Raw genomic sequence first — 23,264 nt, forward strand, 5'->3', positions numbered from 1 at the left:
TATGCTCCCCAGATCCATCCACCACTAATCTGGTGAACAAGAGGGAGTCGCTGACATTGTTATCACTTCCGATTTGCTGGCTCCCCACCAGCAAACACCACGAATAGTACTTGTCTGGATGCTTGACCAAGCTGGATGCAGCAATACTGGGATACACATCTAGGTCTCTGCAGTGGTGGGTTAGCATCTTTTCCACATGAATGAATCTGAAAGTTAGTCCAGTTATTTACATGTAAAATCTTTAAGATACATAGGACAGAGTTCATTGAGACATTAACATGTTATAAAAACTTCTTTGTATTCTACAAATAGATGGTTTCCTCTCTCTCCTTCAGTAAAGACTGCCCTTCTGATTACAATAAGTTGAAAGAGAGAAAAAGAAAGTGGACATCACTTGATGCTAAACAGTGCAACTTAATGAACATGGCAAGAATATCTCAAACTTGTAAATAAAAAAAGTCATATAAAAGCAAAGCTTAGATGTATGTTGTTGGCTGAAAGCGTTCAAAGTCACTCACAGGGATATTTCTGCAAGGATTTCTTCAATTTTTATTTAATGGGGGGATCATGTCATGGACAGTCAGGATCTGGGATGCTTGTCCCACAGCCAGGATGTAAAGTGTTTGTCCTTGACCAGTCCACTGTCAGTATTTGCCTTGGAATTTCGGACGGAGGTGGAAGAATTTGAGACCTTGGGATATTCTCTTTTTGGACAGTGTTGGTTTGGCCGCACATTCCAAAGAATGTCAGAAATACAGGGATGAACATGATGCCATGAACTGCTCCAAACAGGATGACCAAGAACATGATCTTAAAGAAGGTTCTGAAGATGTAGCTCTGAGCAGCAGATAGAACTACAACCCCTGCAATCGTGGATATGGCTCCTTGTATTATTGGATAGCCCAGGTGGTAGAGTGCATCTATTGCTTTCTTGTTAGCTGAAGGTTCCTCACTTGAAACAAATGCATAAGAGATGTGTGCAGAGAAGTCTACAGAGAAGCCAATACAGATGACCAGATTAATCATAGATATGGAGTCTAAATTCACATCCCACAATGCCATAAAACCAGCCACTCCAACAATGACAGAGGCGATAGCAAAGGTCACCCACAGAGAGCAGAGAGGATGTGGAATCAAGAGTAGGGAGATGATCAGCATAGCAAGAGTGGCAACTACAATATTTTGTATTGTGTTGCTGACAATTACAGCGTACTGGTCATAGTAAATGAATGCAGGGTGGTAAACTAACAAATCAATGGGATTCTGTGACTTTCCACAGTTTTGAGCCGTATCTCTAAATGCATTCAGCATGCTCTCTTCATCAACTGCTGTGCTGATATTCACCGTCTGAATGAATGTTCGGGATGCATAAATTTCATTATTAGTGAAGTTAACATCTTGACTAAAACCTGATGTTTTGAGAAATGAAGATAAATTTCTTTTGAAATCACTTTCATTATCCAAATTCAATTTATTTCTATTACCATACTCCAAGTAAAAATTAAGCCAAAAGACATGCTCGTCTTTTGAAGCCATGGATAGATTGTGAAACTCTTGAAGACAGGTATCAAGACTTGATTGAGCACTTTCATTCCAGTACTGAAATGTTTGGTCTTTGATAACCAACATGACATTAGGGCCATACTCTGAAAAGTATTTATCTTCGTTATCATAATAGCTAGCAACATATGAACCATCAGGAGCCAAGTTCTTTAGATCAATACCTTCCTGCATTTGGAAGCAACCATAAATACTGGCAGCTAAATATCCAAGGTAGAGCAAAATTACAAACACCTTGGTCCAACTATTTGTCAGAAAAGGCCCATAATACTTTTTGAAGAAGCGGTTAAAAGGCATCTCCTCCTCAGTTCCAGTGTTTCGGTCAAAAGCCCCACCAACACAACAAACATTGGTTTTAGAGTCATCTGTGCTCTGTGAATGTTTTTCTTTTGGTTCATCAACCTTCATACAGGTCAGCCAATGCCTGTTGCTCTCCTCTCGCCTGCCGTTTAATGCCAGGAAGGCACCAAAGAATGTGATGTTGTAGATGTAGCAGAAGAGAATAGCTGTACCAGTGTACAGACAAAATGACTGCACAGAACGGAAAGGAGTCATGAGACCAATGTAAAAAGCCAGTACATCAGTCAGAGTGGTGATGGTGATCGAAACACCAGCTTCTTTGTATGTGTCTGCCAGACGTTCCTCAACTTTATCACTAACTTGAGTCTTCTGCCAGCAGGAGATCATGATGAACATATCATCTACACCAATTCCTGAAAAAAGAAATTGAAAATGTTTACACAAGGTTGTATAACAGGCAACATAAATATAAATAAATAAATAGAACAGTAACAGCATTATTATTATTATTATTATTATTATTATTATTATTACTATTATTATTATTATTATTATTATCATTATTATTATTAAATTCTGAAGACATGATTTTAAAATTTTTTTAAGATTTTCCCTACAGTAAACCTAAAAAACTGGCCATAAAATTTAATCGCTGTCTTTCATGTTTACAGTCATCGCTGCTAAGGTTAGGGTGTAAATAACTTTGTAGGCTTCTGTACACATATCAATAATTATGATGGTATGTAAAGCCATTAAGCTTACCCAAAATCAGAAATGGAGCTGTTGCCACAGTCATTGCAAAGGGCATTCCACAGAACAATATCAACCCAAAACTTGAGAGCACTGCAAGGCCAGCTGAGAGGACCCCAAAAGTGGCTGCCCACACTTTATTTCTGACGCAGTCAAGTCTGGGAGAGTACAAACAAGAACAGTACAATGTTGTGACAACAGTCATGTATTACGTTTGGAAAAGTATGTTTATGTGTTAGAATACTGATAACACATATCCCGGTTTTGATTTGAAAAAGTCAGATAATGCTAAGAGTCTATATTTATGTCCATGAATACTGAACTGGAATTTTGATTCTAATAAGAAATGAGTTAGCTGATTGTTGAGAACACAAATTTAACCAAGAAAAAAGAGGCATGTCCTGTTTTCATAACAGAGTCAATCATACAACAAGGAAAACATTTTTTTCAAAACCATCATTGCATAATGATATTTGATTGATGAACTGATACTGATATAATTATATATTAATGTATTGATATGTCACCAACTTACCTTAAACAAGAAAGGATGGAGATGGTGATTGCAAGGAAATATGTGACAGAGAAAAGTGGGATCACAGTTTTTGAGTTGTCCTTTAATTCCTCCTCTCTTGATATTGAAGTGAAGTAAGATACAGACACCTGAAACAATCACATAAAAGACAAGGCTATTCTTAAAAATGTGCAAAGTTTAAAGATTTAAATATGTTTCATGTAATGTACTAAATCCATATTTTAAAACTGGTAAACACACAATCTGTGACCAAAAAAAAGTTATTTCCTAAAATACCACTTTTGAACCATCAGTTTTATAACTGAAAACACACCACTAAAAAAGTTAACAAATGCAGTATCACGGTTCTTTTTGTACTGTTTATTCAATAACAATCAACTGCCATTTCATATCAAGTATCGATTTTACAGTTTAAATGTAAGCTTCAAAACTTAAACATCTTTAAAATTAAAGCTATCAGTTGTTATTGACAAATTCTGTTAAGTTAGACATGACCTAGCCAGTTTGCATATTATTTAAAGAATTCTTTGCAGCATTAACTATCACCTACCATTTTATATGCAGTATCACTGGAGAAATTCTGTAGGAATGCATTTAGCCATGCATCATTTTCAGTCTGATTGTCCGGCCTTAAATAATAAACAAGTTTGACCGCCTTTGCACTTGCAATTTCTGAGCTACCAGCTTTCAACTCAACACCTCCAATCACAGACCCTAAAAAGCTTCCGTTGAAATCTGGGTATGTTAGTGTCTTTCCCTCAATTTTGCTGGCATTGCCATCTACAATATCTATTATAGTATTTGACATGCACTGTCCTTTTACTTGAGCGCAAAGGCTGTTAAAACCCTTGCCTCCTTCTACAATACTTTTCACTCTTTTATCCAGATCTATAACTTCCTTGAACGGCTCTATGGTCAATATGTTGTCCTCCTCTTGTAAGCTTATTGCTATCAAAGAAGCATAAGTGCCTTCTGTTGAGAGTCTAAATTGATAAAAATCATCCTCAGGAAAGTTTTGTTGGACAAACAATCTCTCTTGCTTAGCAGGTCCATTGACAGGAGTGAACTGGTCCTCAACGTTGCTTGCTTCTCTCTCATCCAGAAAATAGAAACCTGCACCAAGGCCAGCGGATACCAGCAAGGGCAAAAACAAAAACCACCAACAGTTTCGTGCTACAAAGCATCCAAGCTTTTTGAAACCTAAAGATAATGGCTTCTCTATACAGTTTGTCCTACAGGGAGGCATTCTGACTCCTGCACTTGTCTATACTGCTTGTGTTCTATGTTGTATCTGCCAATAACTGTCAAACATAATCAGGAAGCTCTTTCTAGATAATTATTAACCAGTTCTTTGGTAACATAATGTATTACACTCAATAATTAACCCAGTTACACAGGAACATGCAGGCATATGCACACACACAAGCACATGGATACATTCACACATTAATGTTTCATTAATCTTTGCATGTATTAACAAATGAGAGTGGCTTACTGGACAGTAAACTTAAAAGTCACCAGTAAAAGTCTACTTTTATTATTACAGTAAATGTGTTCAGTTTTTGAATTGTAATGAAGATTTGATCTTCTTGGTCAGAGTGACAACAGTTATATGGATATTATTTACTTTTATTTATTATTTCAGTGTTCAGCGTTTATATAATGTTATCATACACTGAACAGCGCAGTTAAAGGCTTGACCAAGATGCTCTGTGTATTTTTAAGGTACGTCATTGACTGAAGAGGACAGGTGGCTTAAACTGGTTAAACCTGCCTGTAAAAGAAATCTTCGAATTGCATCAGAATTATTAGCAAGCCAGTGTACCAGCTATATCAAATTTATCATAAAGTTTATGGATAATTGCATATGTATTAATGTGATTTTCTAAGATTAGATTTGTAAATACCAAATCATGAGAGGAACTTGTGAAGAAGTACCAGGGGTCATGAGTATGCCATTTAAGCCATGTGTGCATTTAAAATTGATCATGGCTAATGGTCTTCTCAACTTATATATTATCATACACAGAATTAACAAAAGCTCCAACTGAACAGTAGGTATTTCAGCCACAATGAAACAATTCGTATCAATTTCAATTGCTCTGGTGACATGATAACAGATGAATGGATAAAGCAATAATATTCAGAAACAACTCAAAATCTCAAGGTCATAATTAAGTTACATTTTCAGCTTGTACAGTCATAGCCGAATAACAATGGCCAGACTTCAGACTTTAGTACTTTAGCAGTTAAATACAGCCAGTGATCTCTAAGTCACCACAAATATTTATATATATGGTTGTGATTGTATTTATGGTTGTTACTATCACTTCCTGAGAATTAAAAGGCTATTCAGAATTCTCTGTGGGACATAGATAAAATTCATTGCAGTGACGCATATTTATCGTGTGCTCGTTGACTCATTTTTGATTCTCAAAAACAAAAGCAACTAGGTTTCAGTTCATGTTCCTTTGAAACAACTGAAGCAAATGATCAGCTGCTGTTTGGCTTGAAACATGCAAAAAGGGCACAACAAAGGGAGGGTTTGCAGAATAAACACTAAATGGTACTATTTTAGGGAAATACAGGAAACTGTGGCAAAAGAGAAACAGTCTACCATTTAACAGGACCATAAATTAACTATAAAATAACTTGCAACAATATTTCTGACATTCTTAGTGTCAGCCCTCACATTACCGTAGTTTTTGTATTTGTGAATATCTAGGTGGTTGCTTGAAACTTGCTGAAATTTTAAGTTGGATCCTTAAATTATTGTATTTGGATATATTTTATGCTGAAATGAAGAAATGTTTATCAGTCCATAATAAGCATACAATTTCCATGGAACAATTACTTGGCCAAAGCTTCTTATCAGGGCTTATCTGAGAAGTGGGAAACTGGATGTTTGATTATTGGATGTTTGACCTGGAAACAGAGGAGGAACAAAGCTCCCCTTCAAATCTATCATTAACTTCGACCTGGGAACAACTTGAAATTTATTATAGATTTAAAGGAAAGGTTTGTTCCTCCTCTGTTTCCAGCTCAACAGCCGAACGGTTACACAGTATACGGTTTGTCAATGATAGGCTTGTTAACATTTCAATAACCCTGCATTTCAGCACAAATACATTTATGTTCATATGAGGGGAAAAATGAAAAGGAATAAAACTGAAAGGAAAAAATAACTGTACCAAAGTGACCAAGTAAGGGTAATGGACATTTTCATCTGGGCAATAATTAAATGTTCAACGTCCAAGGCAAACATTTTTTGCAACGTGGCACATTAGATAACAGTGGATATTAGATATTAGATAATAGTGCAATAAGTCTGTAAAATACTGAGCACGACAGTGATAAGGATGGGTGGCAAGGATGCAACTGGAAATTAAAGCCCTTCTCAACTGCACAAAAAAAAGGTAATTTGATATGCTTGGAACAACATAATATTTATGTCCATATTATAGACATCGGTTCCATATGACTGAAATGTGGTATGTCAGGATGAATTATCCTCTTCAGTTGAACTCAGTTTGTATTTGTTAAATCAACACTATTTGTCTTGAGTAAATCAGGTCAAACTGTGTTGATCAAGTTAATGTAACACCAATGAATAATGTAGTATCAGTATTACACCAATTTTGTGTAATTCTTTTCCATTTCTCCAGTATGTTTTTTCGAGGTTTGATTTATGGAGCTGAACTGTGGAAGACATTTCCAGGACCCTGCAATGCACTGAAGTTCATGTTAAACTCCCCAGATACATCCACCAGCAATTATGTGTCCCTGACCATCCAGAGGGACCCTGGAGATCATGGTCTTGACTCTTTTCAGTGTTTTGAATGACTTGAATCTGTTCAGCAAAAGATTTGTTCACTAGTTTGTCACTGACACTTCCATTTTGTCAACTATTAGGCTTATTTGTTTCACCGATGTTACTCTGGTAAAACAATGACAACAACAAATGGATATCTGCTGTGGCAATAATAACCTATAGATAAATTGTGATTCTCAATAGCATTCTTTCCAAAAACATTATTTGCCTTGGTCATTCCCATACATTTTGGGAGGAAAAACCATAGAATAAAACTTCATTTTAAGCCTATCCATAGATGACAGGTTCATCCTTTTGGTAGTAGTGTTTAGAAATGTGAGAAATTTAGTGTTTTTCTGGATCCATCACCTTAAATGGTAAAGGAAAAAATTATCGGTTTGTCTTTGAATTTGCTCTTTTAACAGTAGCTAGTGTTTAAAACATGGAAAGTATAAGAAAATTAGATTTTCCTCCATCATTGTCATGGTATATTGAGCCTGTCTGTCCCCCGTTCCTGTACTACTTGTGCCCACCTTTGTTCAGTGAGTGAGCGGGCCATTGAATTAGACTCTTTCATACGCACCCAAGATGCTCTCGATTAATCCTGTGAACGAGTCCTTTGTTTCACTAACACTGTGATCCTCTAATATCACTGAGTGAGTGACTCCTTGTGTCCATGAACGAGATTCCCTCATTTCGTTCAAGTAAGTATCATTAGTGGGCGAGAACATTCAGTAACTTCCCCCAATAATGACATGCTACTTTGATAAGTACTGCCTTCCCCTTTAAGGTTTTTTGCCTACGCCAGAGTCAGTCCTCTATAACAAATAGCAATTACTCTCCTGTATCCTCATATCCTCTTATATATCTGCACAATATGATTATAAGAAAAATGTAAAATATGGGCTTTGGGGCAGGAAAAAATTTAAAGGTCAAGTCAAATTCTTGAAAAAGACAAGCCTAGCTTCTGCTGATCACTTTTTATATGCTTGTACTTTGTCTGTTTAATTGGGTTTTGTACTTTTTTGGGTAAGTACCGCTCTGAAATTCACCCATGCTGTGGCCAATTTTTCTGCTTTTGCATGCATGAGACAAATTTCCTTCTGGATATCATGAGTTGGACTCTTAGGGACATTCCGAAATTAAAACGAAAAACAGAATTGCACGTAACATTCCTGTCCATTCTCGTAAAAGCTCATAAAAGCCAATGGTTCATGGTTTCCCTGCTGTAAAAGACAAAGATGCATGGTTTTGTTTTTCAGTGAAATGATAACTAAGAACTAATAAGATTTTACCCAACAGTGGTACTCTGGCATTCCATTTCCTCATTGCAAAGACTGAAGAAACTTATCTTATCTCACCAAAGTTATAAAATTTGTTCTCTATTGAGATGCCTTAAGACAGTCTTGACCCAATGAATGTTCAGAGGGAAGTGGCTATATAGCTATATAACAGGCTATATAACAAGAATATGAATGCAGAGTAAAATCAGAGTAATGTGAAAAACAGACAGAGTTACTGGGGGAAAATAAGTTTCAACCGGTCTCAGAGAATCATTACAATGTTAGATTTGTACCTATCATTATAGCATACATCCACAGTACAGAACAACATGGACAAAGAGAGGGATGACATTGCTGTTGTTGGTATTGGGTGCAACTTTCCTGGAGGTAGACTTTATTTACAAACATTATTCTCATCCTAATGATTTTTCATCCTTTTTTTTGGTTTATTTTTAATGACTGATCAATCAATATAGTCTTTAGATGCAAAAATGACATGGAGAAATTTGAAGCATGTGGATAAGAAATGTAATGATGCTAAAAATCCTGTCAGAACCAATTTGAAGATTAAATGTAAGTACTTTCATTACGCAGAGATATATTTACTTTTGATTTGATATTCCCGCTTCAGATGAATTGCAATATGCAATATCGTTGAACTAAAACTATAAGAATCATGGTGATATGATGATCCATTGAATGTTGGCTTGAAACAAAACAAAACAAAACAAAACAAAACAAAACAAAACAAAACAAAACAAAACAAAACAAAACACCAAAAGCCAAATTAGTTTTCAAAGATATCATTTGCATAATTTAAGTTGGTGACCATAGTAAACTCAACAATTCTTCTGCAAGGATATAAGGATATATATCCACCTCCCTACATTTTTTTTTTTTGCTACGCACCACACGGTCATTAGTAATTTTGTGTGCCTGTGTGTTCCACTCTATATCTAATCTTAATTCATCCATTTTTCATCTATCTACCTGAAAACTGCAAAAGTGAGACAATAACACCTTTCTGTATTTTGGCTTCTTTGAATATGGCGTGTAACACTGACGTTTGGATGGAAAGCTCTTACACAACTTTTCTGTCTTTTTTTTTTTTTTTTTACAAACATCACTTGGTTACAGATGTCAAGGTTTATATGCTATGGAGCAAGGTTGTAATAGTTTTCCATTTTCAAATTCGTTTTTATTTTGATGATATGTTTGTATTCACTCTGAATTTCCGTTTAGTTTTAGTTAGTTTCACCAGTGCCTCAGTCTCCCACACAGCTGCACAAATTAGCAGGGAAATTCATTGTCTAACTTTTTGTTAAATGGGACACATCACATACATCAGGCCAGTGCTTTTTACACCCGTTCTTGGAACCGCCACCATGAATAAAGAATATGTATTCAACCTGAGTCAAAACTAAAACGAAACCAACCGGGGGAAGTAGACAGTTCACTAACGATTCAGCACTGGATGACTGTTCCCTAACTGCTGATGAAATGTTGACGAACAGAAAAAAAAAAACAATGCTTCGTCATATCCTTTTCAGAGCAACATTGGTAGTCTTACTTTAATGTAAAACTCTTGCCATAATCTGAAGAGTTTGAGGATTTAGGCTACGTTTCTGTTTTTACGGAAGAGCAAATGTCAGTTAGAATGTTGAATGTTACTGTCTTGACCACAATCCTAATTGTAAACACATAAATGTATTGCAGAGCTCAGATTTCCTAAGCAAAGAAAGTAATTCTGTTACCGACACTGTGGTCATTTGAATTGACGATTTGTTAGTTTTTCCTGATGCCCAAACAGCTCTTTACAGAACGAGTTTGGATGGTCAACAAGTATTGAGGCAAACAAAATAGTTCGTGAAACTCACTGTTGGCAATAAGGTTTTTCTGTGGTACTGTCTGTCACTCGAAATGGAAGTGCACACAAGTAGGTAGTGCATGTAAAGCTCATGAATGCATAGTTTAACGTTTTTTCCCGGAAAATTAAATTGCTTGACTGCAGTACAACAGCAGTGGTCCATCGGATTAATATTGTGTTAATAAGACAAAAAATTAAATCTTGAATAAATCGGAACTACTTCTGGTGACAACGAGGTATCAACAGTTACGTTACGTTTGTCACAGACATGGATTTCAAGGAGCGCTGTAACTTCAAACTGCTTTCAACATTGCTCCTTAGTCCGAGTCTGCAGAAGCTGAACCAAATTTACATCATCTTCCCCAAATGACAAGATGTACATTTTCGTCTTTCTCGAGATGGGCATTTTACTGAGATACAGTTAAGTGTGTCTTCAACTAATTTTCCCAGGTGAAGGACTTAGAAATTTCTGGAAAGTTCTATTTGAGAGGAGGAACTGTGCCATTGATATTCCAGAGGAGAGATTTGATCGCACATACTGGTATGATCCTGATGACAGCAAACCTGGAAAGACACGAACTACCAAGGCAGCTCTAATTGATGGGTAAGGGTTACTTTATGACATAAGAAGATGATCAAAGTCAGTCTGAAACTAAGATTAATCAATTTGCATGAATTAAAAACATTTATTTACACCTGTGAGTCACCTATCTATGAGGTGAATGAAAGCCAACTTTGAATGTAACAGGAAAGCATTAGCGATACAAGCACAAATCCATATAAATGTTCCAGTAGTGTATGGCACAGCAGTACATTTAAAATTATATTTAGCATATTGAGTATATTTATCATTTTCAGCATATGATGGATGTTCCTGCAGGTTTAATGAATTTGACCACAAATTCTTTGGCATAACTGATGCTGAGGCTAACGACATGGATCCCCAGCAAAAGCTTCTGTTACAGTGTACCTACAGAGCACTCGAGGATGCTGGGATACCAATGGAGAAAATCAGTGGAACCAGGACAGGTGTTTACATAGGTAATAGTTCCAATCCAGTGTCATACTATTGTGGTAATAACTGGTTTTGGCAATAAGGTAGGCAACCCTTTTACAGGCTGACCTGTCCACAGGCTCTCTGCCTTTACATATCTAGCAACCAAAAGATAGAAATCATCTCTCTCACTCTTTTTTTATTTTTTTTTTGCTACAAACAAAGAAACAAACAAATGATATATTTTAATCTTAAATAAATATCATTTTATGATAATTTTATGAAACTGTAAAGAATGTAAACAGCATTATTAATTACTTGTACATGCTGCAATCATGGAAAAATTGAAGATTTTCAATAGTTCATTTTCATTCTCCAAACAGTTTTTTAACCTTGCTGTTGTGATTCATATTTTGTCAGTCAGTTTCCGAGTGCTGCCTTAACATTGTTCAGCTATTACTGTCATTGATTTAAATGGACAACTTAAATGTAAGAGAACATAAGATGTGTGTGTGTGTGTGTGTGTGTTTGAAGGTCTCATGAACAGGGATTATGAGATACTTTTGAGCAACTACCCCAACTCAATTAACCACTACTATGGCACTGGGACAGCAATGAGCATAGCAGCCAATAGAATCTCTTTCACCTTCAACCTCACTGGACCCTCAGTTGCTATGGACAGTGCCTGCTCCTCCTCATTAGTGGCTCTCCACCTTGCTTGTCAGGCACTTAGACAAGGTTGGTATTCTCTATACAGCAAAAAGACACTCTGTTTGCTCTATTTCACTCTTTAATCCAATTGTTTTATCATATGATAACATGCTTTCTCTTTTGAACTTTTCAATATTTACACATTTTTTTCATTCCAGGGGATTGTGAAATGGCTCTGTGTGGAGGAGTCAGCTGCATTTTTGACCCCAAAATCTTTGTTACTCTCAGCAAAGCAAAGATGATCTCACCTGAAGGCACCAGTAAACCATTCTCTAACAGAGCTGATGGTTATGGTAGAGGAGAAGGTTGTGGAATTGTTCTTCTGAAACCTCTGAAAAAGGTGAGATGTTCCATATTAGTGGAGGTACAGGCTTTCATGAGATTTTTAGATGCTGAAGTTAAGGGCTAATACACCACACAGCCATCTATAACTTAACAAAACACACAAGTAATTAAGCTATTTAAAGCTGTAAGACTCTGTGTATATGTGTGTGTGTGTGTGTGTGTGTGTGTGTGTGTGTATTGCGTGTGCGTGTGTGTTTGTGCGCAGAGTGCAAATTATACAATGACAATCGGGGGTATCAACTTTTTCTCCAAGTCTATGTAGCATAGAGTATATAAATGTTTTGACCCCCTTGAACTGTTATTTTTACTTCTTTTGGGGGGGTCCAAGTCTTATTTATGGGGGTGAAACCCCCCAATTCCCCATGTAATTCGAACCCTGTTTATGTGCGGGTGTGTGTGTGTGTGTGTGGGTGATGTGCCCGCATGTGCTTATGTGCTAAACTTTCTGATTTTATTTGATTCTCATTTTATATAGGTTTCAAATTCTGACAATGTTTGGGGAATTATCAACAAAACCGCTGTAAACCAAGATGGCCGTACAGTCACTCCAATCACTAAACCATCCACGGTACAGCAAGAGGAGCTACTCAGGAGAATCTACTCTACTGACATTGACCTGTCTCATATCCAGTACATAGAGGCTCATGGAACTGGCACACCAGTAGGAGATCCCATAGAGGCAGGTAGCATCTCTAGAATCCTTGCCAAAGCCAGACCTCCAGGATCAGGACCTCTCTACATTGGTTCTGTTAAGAGTAATATTGGACACACAGAATCTGCAGCAGGTGTTGCAGGGCTGATTAAGGTTCTATTGATGATGAAACATGAAACTATTGCGCCTACAGTCTTCTACTCAGAGGACAGTTCCAGTATAGATGCGAAAGCTCTTAACTTGAAAATACCTACCAAAGCATTGAAATGGGAGAATAAAGGTGAGATTGGAAGAGTTGCAGGCATCAACAACTTTGGGTTTGGAGGCACAAATGCACATGCAATTGTAAGGCAGAGTAAATACACGAACAAACAGATTCCAAGACTTGACATAAAGAAATCAAAGCAAATCTTTGTGCTTTCTGCAGCCTCAGAAAAGTCCCTTGCGATGATGATTCAGGACACAGCAGAGCATATACATTCAGGCAGCATAGCAGATCTACAAACCCTGGCATATACATCAGCATGTAGGAGAAGCCACTTCAAACACAGACACAAGAAAGCGTTCCCAGCTTCATCTCTGACAGATTTAAAAGAGAAGCTCATTTCTGCCCAAGACAAAAAAATAGGTGCATCTAAGCCAGACCCCAAGTTAGTTTTTGTGTTTTGTGGAAATGGCGTTACCTACAGAGGCATGTGCAGACAGCTTCTGAAGGAGGAGCCTCTTTTCAGAGATAAAGTGAAAGAGATTGAGGCTCTTTTTCAGAGCTACAAAAGTACAAACCTTCTTGAAAAACTAGAAAGTGATACTGATGAGAGCGGTGACTTTTCAAAACCAGAGGTTGTGCAACCCCTCCTCTTCACCATTCAGGTTGCCATTACCAGCCTTCTGAATCACTGGGGTGTCAGGCCAGATGCCATACTCGGGCATTCTGTGGGTGAGGTTGCAGCTGCTCATTGTTCTGGTCTGTTGTCTCTTGAGGATGCAGTAAAAGTGATCTATTACAGGAGTCTTCTACAGAGCAAGGTCACAGGGGGAAAGATGTTAGTTGTTAGTAACATGGCTGTGTCTGAGATCTTGAAACTCCTCCCCTCTTACTCAGGAAAGGTCTGCCTAGCTGCCTACAACAGTCCTCAGTCCTGTACCCTTTCAGGAGATGCAGATGCTATTTCTAGTCTGCACAAAAATCTGAGCAACTCGGTCAACAGCCAAAAGCTGTTCCTCCATGTCTTGGATGTTCCTGCAGCCTATCACAGCCATATGATGGATCCCATCCTGCTGAATGTAGAGGAGAGCATAGGCAGCCTACAAGAGCACAATCTGGTCACCGAATTGTTTTCAACCGTCACAGGAAAGAGGTTCTGCCCTCCAGATTTTGTTGATGGCAAATATTGGGCAAAAAATATCAGGGAGCCAGTAGCATTTGAACAGGCAGTGAAATCAGCAGTTGAGGACAAGAAGAATGTGATTTTTGTTGAGATAGGCCCAAGGAGAGCTTTGCACAGGAACATCATAGAAACACTGGGAAATGGTACGACAGTACTGTGCTCAGTCCAACCTGATAAAGATCATGAGGCAATGCTCACTCTTGTCTCAAAATTATTTGAATTTGGTGTCAGTGTAGACTGGGACAAGTTCTATATTGGTTTTGAGGCACCACCTGCAGATCTCCCCAGATATCACTTTGACACAGTAAAGAAACCAATTTCTGTTCAGTATGCACCACAACATTCTGAAAGCAACCATCCAGTGCTCACACAAACAGGAAAAGGTGGCAATGAATTCACCTGTGATTTGTCCTCTGAGTCAATATCTTACATAAGTGACCATAAGAATAATGGTGTTGCTATCATTCCTGGGTCCTTGTATGCTGAACTTGGCCTGGCAGCTTTCATGGCCAGTGCCAAACCCAAGGTGCCACTCAGCACCCTGAAGCTCAATGTCAGTTTTCAAAGTCCGTTTCTGTTTACGCAAAACTCCACTGAGATGAAAGTAAAACTTGAGTCAGCAGGAAATGAGACCACATTCAAAATATACTCAAAAACAGCAACTTTTGCTGCCGGTAGCATAGAGTATCAAAAGGGAAGGCTGGTTGAGGTATCTCATATTTCATTAGAATGTGTATATGAGAGATGCAAATCTATGGTGAGTTCTGATGAACTGTACAAAAGTCTTGATCTCGGAGGATTTCAGTATGGCTCTGTGTTCAGGAACAAATCTGATGTTCGCTATGGCGAGGAGTTCAGGGAAGCCATTTCACTTATAACTGTCCCAGAGGAATTGCTGCCCCAGTTGCATGAGTTTTACATTCACCCTGTAGTTTTGGACTATCTGATGCAGATGACACTGATCACAGTTAATGGATCTGAAGTGAAGCCCAGCTTCCCCTCAGGAATTGGTAGCATGACTGTTGTCGATCACTTACAAGATGAGATGGTTATTTATCTGAAAGCCATTGAGGTAACACCTGAGTATTTTGAGGTGTGTGGTTGCTTCACAGACAAAGAAGGCAGAGTTTTGGTTGAGCTCAAGAATATAATGGTGAAGTATCTTGGGGGCCATTCTAATGTTGTTGAAGAAAACTTCTATCACAATGAGTTCAGTGTAGTCTCTGAGAATATTCGTTCATCCAATGATTGCAGAGCTTTGGTCTTTGCTGATCAGTTAGGAGTTTCCAAAGCTTTACAGAGACACTTAAGCCCTGCATCAAGATACATTTCACCTAAGCATAGCAAGACGCTACTGCAGCATGGCTTTGCAGGATTACTCACAGCACTTAAGATCTCTGATGTCAAGAAAAACTTCCAAGAGATCATCTTCTTGTGGGGCACAGAACAGCTCACCTCACATGAAACAGAAGCAGTTCTTGAGAACGTTGCAAATTGTTGCGAGAATTTCCGCCTGATTGTTGCTGCACTGAAGGCAATGAAGTTTGCAAAATCCATTAGAGTAGTAACTTGTCAGTCTGCAGAGAACACTGTGAACAGCATCAGCCCTGGATTCTCTCTGTGTGGCATGACAAGAGCATGTGCTGCAGAGATATCAAATCTCTCTTTCCAGCTGATAGATATCAGCTCTGTTTCTACAGAGAATATCAAAGCCCTAGCTCAAGTTATAAGCTCATATCCCTGCAGCAAATACCCTGAGGTGGTAGTCAAAGATGGTCAGATTCTTAAACCACGTATCATCTGCACCCCCACTATGACCATGGACAATGCCAAGAGCAACGTCCATTCAAAGAACTGTGAGAATTATATTTTACAGACAGCTGATCCACACAGAATGACAAGCCTATCAGCTCTTCCCTCTTGCAACTTGGCTGACCAAGCTCAGGAGAAAAGTGTTGAAATTCGGCTTGATACAATATGTGTTCACTCTTCAGACTACTTTCCAGTCAGTGTCACAGATTTTAAGTTTGGTCAAACAATGTACTGGAGTAAGCACACGACTCAGAATCACAAGCTACTAGCGCTTGACTTTAGTGGCACTGTCACAGCTGTTGGGAGAGATGTGAGCAAACTTAAAGTAGGAGATCAGATTGTTTCTTGTTACCCTGTGGCTGCTTCTGGCAGCATTACAATTCCAGAGACTGTTTGTTTCAAAACAAAGAGACTTCCTTGGTTGAGGGACAACCCCTGTGCATCATACTGTGCACTAGCTTGGGAGATTTTGCAGAAGGCACTACCCAAGGCAAAACAGCAGAGGAAGTTGGGCATTGTCTCTCCTGTGTCAGATTCAGGTCTACTGAAGGTTTTAATTGTCACTGCCAGCAAATCAGGGTGGGATACTGTCATAGGTCGTGAATTTAGTGGACTTCTCCAGAATGAGAACAATTTTGATGCCTTAGTTTTGCTTCCACCATTTGACAAATCTGTTTTCACAGAGGCTTGCAAGATCTCAGGTGTAAAGGATGTTATCACTGTGTGCAAAAACAAGCCATCCTTCCTCACAGAGAACATTTTCAGTCATTGCAATGACAATGTCCGCACGCACACCATTCAGATGTCCAGCATCCTGGATAAAGGCACCCTTAGAGCACACATGCCATACATTTACAAATGGCTGAAGGGTATGCATTTGAACAGAAGGGTGTTAGATATTCCTTTCACTGTCTGTCAGAAAGGGACCTCTGAAAGCATTGATTTGCTGGCAGTGCAAGAGTCTGAATCATATTTCAGTTCAAGGACCATGTATTTGGTGGTAATGAGCAATGGTGATGAAAAGAAAACATTATCAGAGATCCCATTCATGCGCAACCAGAAGCAAATGTTCAAGAAAAACTCTATGTATATTGTGACTGGCGGACTGTCAGGGTTAGGGTTTGAGACAGTAAAATTCATTGCACAGAGAGGTGGAGGGTACATAATCATTCTCTCCAGAAGTCATCCCAGTCCTGCTATGCAGGAAGAGATCAACAGTTTAACAAATCAGTTTGAGGCTGTCATTGTTAGTTTACAGTGTGATGTCTCAGTCCCTGCCCAGGTAGAGAAGGTTGTTGCTGACATTGGACAGAGGTTCCCTGCCTGTCCAACCAGAGGAGTCTTCCATAGTGCTGTTGTCCTTCATGATGCCTTGATTGAGAATCTCAACAAAGCTCTCTTTGAAAAAGTACTGAGGCCAAAGGTGAATGGAGCTTTGAATCTGCACCGTGCCACTAGGCGCTGCAAGTTGGATTATTTTGTGTGCTATTCTTCCATCACCGCTTTCATTGGCAATGCATCGCAGACAAATTATGCTGCTGCCAACTCTTTTCTTGACATGTTCTGTCATTACCGGAGGCATCTTGGGCTTGCTGGACAGTCCATAAACTGGGGAGCCCTAAATCTCGGTCTCCTCTTAGACAAGGATCATTTCCAAAAGTTCTTGGAATCAAAGGGCATGATGGTGATGGGGGTAAATGAAATTCACCAGAGTCTTGAGAAGTGCCTTCTGCTAAACAAACCTCAGCAGGTTGTTTGCAAGTTCAGTTTCAAAAACTTAAGAAACCATGTTTTGTCTCAAAATAACTCTTTGGCAATGCGCTTGTCAGAGCTGGTGGAGGAAGGTCTGGGAAAGAACAAATTGTCTGATGTAGAACTTGGAAAACATTTGGGGACACCAAGCTCAGTTGCTCCTCCTGCTGAATATATTAAGTCTTTGCTCAGTGAAACACTTGACATCAGAAAAGATGAACTGACAGATGATGTCCCTCTGTCAGGTTTGGGCATTGACTCCATGCTAGCCATGACTCTACAGAACCGCATTTTCCAAGAGAGAGATGTAAATATCCCCATTGTGAAGTTGCTCGATCCGAACAGTACAATGTTAACTTTGGTATCTATTTTGACTGAGGTCACTCAGAAAAATCTTTACCAAGTGAATGACACATCTTTTGATCAAAGAAATGATATAGTCAGTGGCATAACCACAAAACTTTGAAATCTAAGTTCAAACAGATTAAGTTACAGTTGCTTTAATTTCCAGAATACTGTTTGTTAATTTATATTTTCCACTGGTATTTTATCATCACTTAGAGGTATTTTTTCTTTGGCTTAATTGTTATTCATATCCAAAATAGAACAAGTTGTCATCAATATCATAACATTCAGTATGTTCTATCATTTCTCTGTAAATATTTAGAATAGAATAGTAGAACAGAATATTTCCTTTGCACTAGTAAGTGGTAGATAGAAATAGTTTGGAAGAGAATGTAAATAGACTGAAAAAGTTTGAAATACCTTCTGGTGGTGTTGACCATTACTTTTTTTTGTATTGTGAACCAATTATTATTCAGTAGAAAAGCAGCATTTTTAGTCTAGCTTATTCTGAGATTTTACATCATATGCTATGTTTTTTCTAAGTAAGAAAATTTGTGATGAACTAATCAGTCTTCATTGGTATGAGTCAGTAGCTGTCTGTGTTTGACTTCCTGTATGAGCACAACACACAGTTGGTAAGTAGAGGTCTAAATCACAGTGGTGAAGTGATATTACAAAACTTACATCTTAACTGACAATTAGTAAGAAGTATCTTCTCAAACTGCAGGGAGGAAACATATTCCTACATATGGAGATGGAGAATTGTGTATGTGTATGCAATGGAGAATTGTGTATATGAATGATGCTCATGATTAATACACATATAAAATGATGTGATTGCTCCAGATGTCCCTGTAATACTCTGTGAAGTGCTGTAATTAGCTAAAATTATATTTTTACAATAAAGTGTTGTTCTCAACAATCTTGTGGATGTTGCTGATGACATCATTTATGCAGACCACAACTCTCACCTGAACGAACTAGTTTTTAAAAATGAATCATGTTATGCTATGATTGTACAGTTAAATATTTTGCACGTGTAAATATAAAATAGCCAAGACGTGAGAATATACTTAAATATTAACATGACCTGCAATAATATAATTTGCTATGAAAATAAAGAAGAGAAGACAAATACAGGGTAATTTTGGGGATTTTTAAAAATTGTTTTTACAGAAATTGTTTCAAATTACTGAGAGAGCTATGTATGGACAGTCTAAATCTGAAAGCTATTCCAGGAATGTAAAATGGACTTCACATAGATAGAGCCATTCACCAAGATTCCAAGACCAGGCAGACTAACTTGAGTGCTGCTTGGACTGAATACAAGAGAGCATACAACTCAGTGCCTCAGAAATGGGAACTTGAAAGCCTAGGAATATTCAAGGTCAATAAGACTCAGAGAACGTTCATCAAAAACTCAGTGGGGCACTGGATTACAACACTAAATATCAACTCAAAGTCAGCTGCCCAGGTTATCACCAAGTGTGGTATATACCAATGACATGCACTGCTGCTGTTCTGCACAGGCATGAACCTTCTCATGACAGATCATCAGTAAAAGCAGATATAGACATATGTTCAAGATTGCAGCTGCCATCAGCTAGCTTCTATACATGTAGCCATATACTAAGACTGAAAGACACATTGTCTCACTGATCCACCAGACCAGAATTTGTAACAAGGACAGACAGAGTTGAGAGTGTAACAGGGTTAGGAGTGTTTCCCTCAATTTCTCTGTGCGTGTGCTTATATTTTTCCATGCCTCTGTGGATCTGGGGTACAGTGATGGGTGTGACGTGGGTTGGTGACAATGCTTTAACTAATTTAAAGTAATCAGCCTCATAATTGTGTGCATGGCGAATATTTTCTTTTCCGTAGTTTTAGATGTGGTTTGCCTGGTTTGTTTGACAGGAGCTGTGATGCGCCTGGCTCGCTCTGGGCCCAATCTAGGTTTTCTTTCTTTTCGCTATCAGGTATACCACAAATTTTATGTATTTGAGTTGAATGTTTTACTCATTATAATTTTATATTTTTTTTGCACTTTTCATATTTTTTTCTTTCTTTTCACTATCATCGAGAGGAATAAAAGCACAGTAGACCCAGTCCAGTTGTGGCGTTACCTCATTTACTACCAACACAACACTGAAAGAGAGAAAGAGAATGAACCCCTGTTATATGAGCATGCAAGAGATAGCTGAACTACTACAAGGCCAAATAACAGACATATAGGACAGCTAAAAATACTTGGGGATCCTCCATTACCCCATCAGGAACCATGAGGCAGAAAGTAGAAAGACAGCAAGAGACAGTAAGACAGGTCCTAAAGAGTATGCTGAATAGGAAGGACAAGATCAAAGCAAGCCCTGTCAGTCATCAGATTGCAATGAGCTGGCCAAGAGAGGAAATGGAATCTGCTAAAATTGAGACCCTGAAAGCACCCAAAAATGTATGGATCCAAAATCAGCAGATATTGTGTTTCCAAAAACAGCCTGTGTGAAGGCCAGGGTTGGCGCTATAGGGGTGCAAGGGATGCTGACACACCCGGGTCCAGAATTAAGGTGGGCCCAAGGATGATATTATATTGCATGAATCATGGCCTTTACGCAAACTTTCTGTGTCACGTCCGAATTCAGTGCTTTCACGGCCGACTCAGGAAGCAAGAGACGAACTATCCAACTGTGTTTTGTGTCTATATTACCGTCGCTCAATTCGTTAATATCGAATTCTCTTAAAAATATCTGATTGCCATTGGACAGTTTATAATAAATGAAAACCAATCAAATGACCGGCAAGCCACAGTGGATTTCGGCCCGAGGACAGATTAGACTGCAGCGCTCCTACTGATGCAATGCATTTTTGTAATGTTTTGTGACATTAACAATAGAGACTATCGAGTAAAATATCTATCAACAGACATTTTTATACCGTCCGAAAGATACATATTGTCATGTCACACAGCACTACATGGAACATTATTAACCAGTATTTCATTTGGTTCTAACCAGTTGGGGAATGATAATATTAAGGTGGAACGCAACCCGGAAACGTTAAAACACCAAGTCTGCTTGGAGCGAACTGATTGAAAAAAATTGAAGAGGTTTCATGCACAAAAATATTAAAAATATTGCATAAATTACCCTCAGGCTATGTGCACAAGGTGTATATAAACTGTAAATAGATTTTGTGTTTAGACTTGGGTCCCATCCCCAAGTTATCTCGTGTATATGCAAATATTCCCAAATCTGAAACTGGTGCCGGGCATTTTGGATAAGGGAGACTCAACCAATGTCAAAAATTTCATCCGCTTGCTGGACACTGTAGTAAGTGAGATGGAAGAGCGCTTTTCATTTCTGAGTGAGTGCAATCGCCTTTCTGGCGTGTTGGTAGACAATAAAAATGTTGACCATACTGATAACCTGACAGAAGCCTGCGGCAAGTTTGCTGAGTTTTGGGGGGAGATTCATAGCGGGGATCTGGCCAGTGAATGTGCCTTTTTGTCACATCTGATCCCAGCTGATGTAAAGACTCCATCTGAAGTGCTGCAACATTTAGTTGACAGAGACATGCAAACTGCTTTTCCAAACACGGCCATCACAGGCCAAGTGTTTCTAACAATTCCATCTACTGTCGCAAGTGCAGAGCGCTCTCTTAAATTTAAATTGATAAAAGCAAATTAAAATTGATTAAAGCAAACTTGAGATCCACAGTGTCTCAGACTGTTTGCACTGGCTTTACTGTCCATTGAGAACCGCATGGCAAGAGGGTGTGTGCACTATGAGGATGTGTCAAAGCCTGCACCTTGGTTTGGACTTTTGTTTTGAAATGTCTTGTGCTCCTGTTCTGTGTCTGTCTCCGCCCCTCACCTGATCCTGTTTGTTCTATTTATTAACCTCGTTTCACCTTTGTTAATTTCCACCAATTAGGTTTCTTCAGTTTAGTTTAGACCTGTCCAGTTTAGACCTGTCCCTTGTCTATCGTTGTTTGTTTTCATTTGAAGACGCTGTTTGGCTGCACTGTTTATATCCAGTTTTTGTTGCCATTTGCACCTGTTTATTTATCTGCATTTTGTCTTGTGTTTGGGCCCAGCTCCACTGCCCGCCTGATGTAATCGCAAACTCTGTCAAGTTTTAAGGTAGGCCCATATTTTTTCAATATTTGTGTGCATTTGTGCCTCCGTGTGTATGCGGATGGGGGGGCCTTTTGTGTGATCTTGCGCCCGCACCGACCTGACCCTGGTGAAGACCCATCCTTTGGATTCACTTGCAACTGCACAGGTGCCCCACCAACAGAGGACTGTCACTGTAGTGAGATGTAGAGAAGAATACACTGTTCATGGACAGTTGCACTTACTGTGACAACACAGCCTAGCCAGCAGTATCGCTGGTTTCAAGCTTGAAACCAGCAATCCAGCTTTAGTATGCAGCGTAATTTGCCGTGGCCCTTAAGAGTGGCATTGTTAGTATAAGTACTTTCCTTATCCTTAAATGCTGTCTGAACAAATACTGAATATAGTCTTCAGTGTTATGCAGCAGTAAATAAAGGCTCAACAAATACTCATAACGCTCATGAATGAACATGAAGCATGCTAATTTTCTACTGCACATATATTCCTATGAAAAGGGTGTCGTTAAATAATGGTAACATGCAGATGTGAAAGAGACTTGACACCAGGCCAGTAATTTATACCTGACCTGAATAATAAAATATCCATCAGTGTTAGTGCCTAACAAATACCCACTAACTTTCAACTCAGCACCTCCAATCGCAGACCGTAAAAAGCTTCCACTCAATGCTGAGTGCATTAGTTTGATTCCCTCAATTTTGCTGGCACTGCTACTTACAATATGTACAATTCAGTGGCATGCTGTCCTGACTTCTGCTTGCTTAAGCAAAAAAACCCACTGCACGCCACTGCTAAAACTATATTTCACATACACCGTCCTTTTGCTTGGGTGCCAAGTCTTTTAAAATCCTTGTCTCCTGCTACAATACTGCTCACTCTTTTATCCAAAATTTATAATCTTGCCAAAGGCACATGCGGTCGATATATTTTGCTCCTGTATGCTTACTCCTATCAAAGAAACATATGTGCCTTCCTTTGAGAGTCTAAATTGAAAATAAAATCTTTTTCAAGAAAGTTTTTATAACAAAAAAAA

The 23,264-nt window shown here is 38.6% G+C and overlaps 2 protein-coding genes across 2 annotated transcripts; one reads left to right on the top strand and one right to left on the bottom strand.

The window, feature by feature from the left end:
• Positions 1–570: 570 nt before the first annotated feature.
• On the bottom strand, positions 571–4,391 carry LOC115806721 (patched domain-containing protein 3-like). Its single transcript, XM_030767587.1, has 4 exons — positions 3,696–4,391; positions 3,146–3,273; positions 2,623–2,768; positions 571–2,273 (listed from the first exon to the last, which is right to left on the bottom strand). The coding sequence occupies exons 1-4, from the start codon at positions 4,389–4,391 to the stop codon at positions 571–573; spliced, it is 2,673 nt and encodes an 890-aa protein (XP_030623447.1).
• A 4,177-nt stretch (positions 4,392–8,568) lies between these two features.
• LOC115806722 (probable polyketide synthase 16) lies at positions 8,569–18,226 on the top strand. Its single transcript, XM_030767588.1, has 6 exons — positions 8,569–8,626; positions 10,557–10,710; positions 10,987–11,147; positions 11,635–11,838; positions 11,970–12,151; positions 12,632–18,226. The coding sequence occupies exons 1-6, from the start codon at positions 8,569–8,571 to the stop codon at positions 18,224–18,226; spliced, it is 6,354 nt and encodes a 2,117-aa protein (XP_030623448.1).
• The last annotated feature ends 5,038 nt before the right edge of the window (positions 18,227–23,264 follow it).

This window comes from Chanos chanos, chromosome 3, assembly GCF_902362185.1.
Source record: "Chanos chanos chromosome 3, fChaCha1.1, whole genome shotgun sequence".
Lineage (NCBI taxonomy): Eukaryota > Metazoa > Chordata > Actinopteri > Gonorynchiformes > Chanidae > Chanos > Chanos chanos.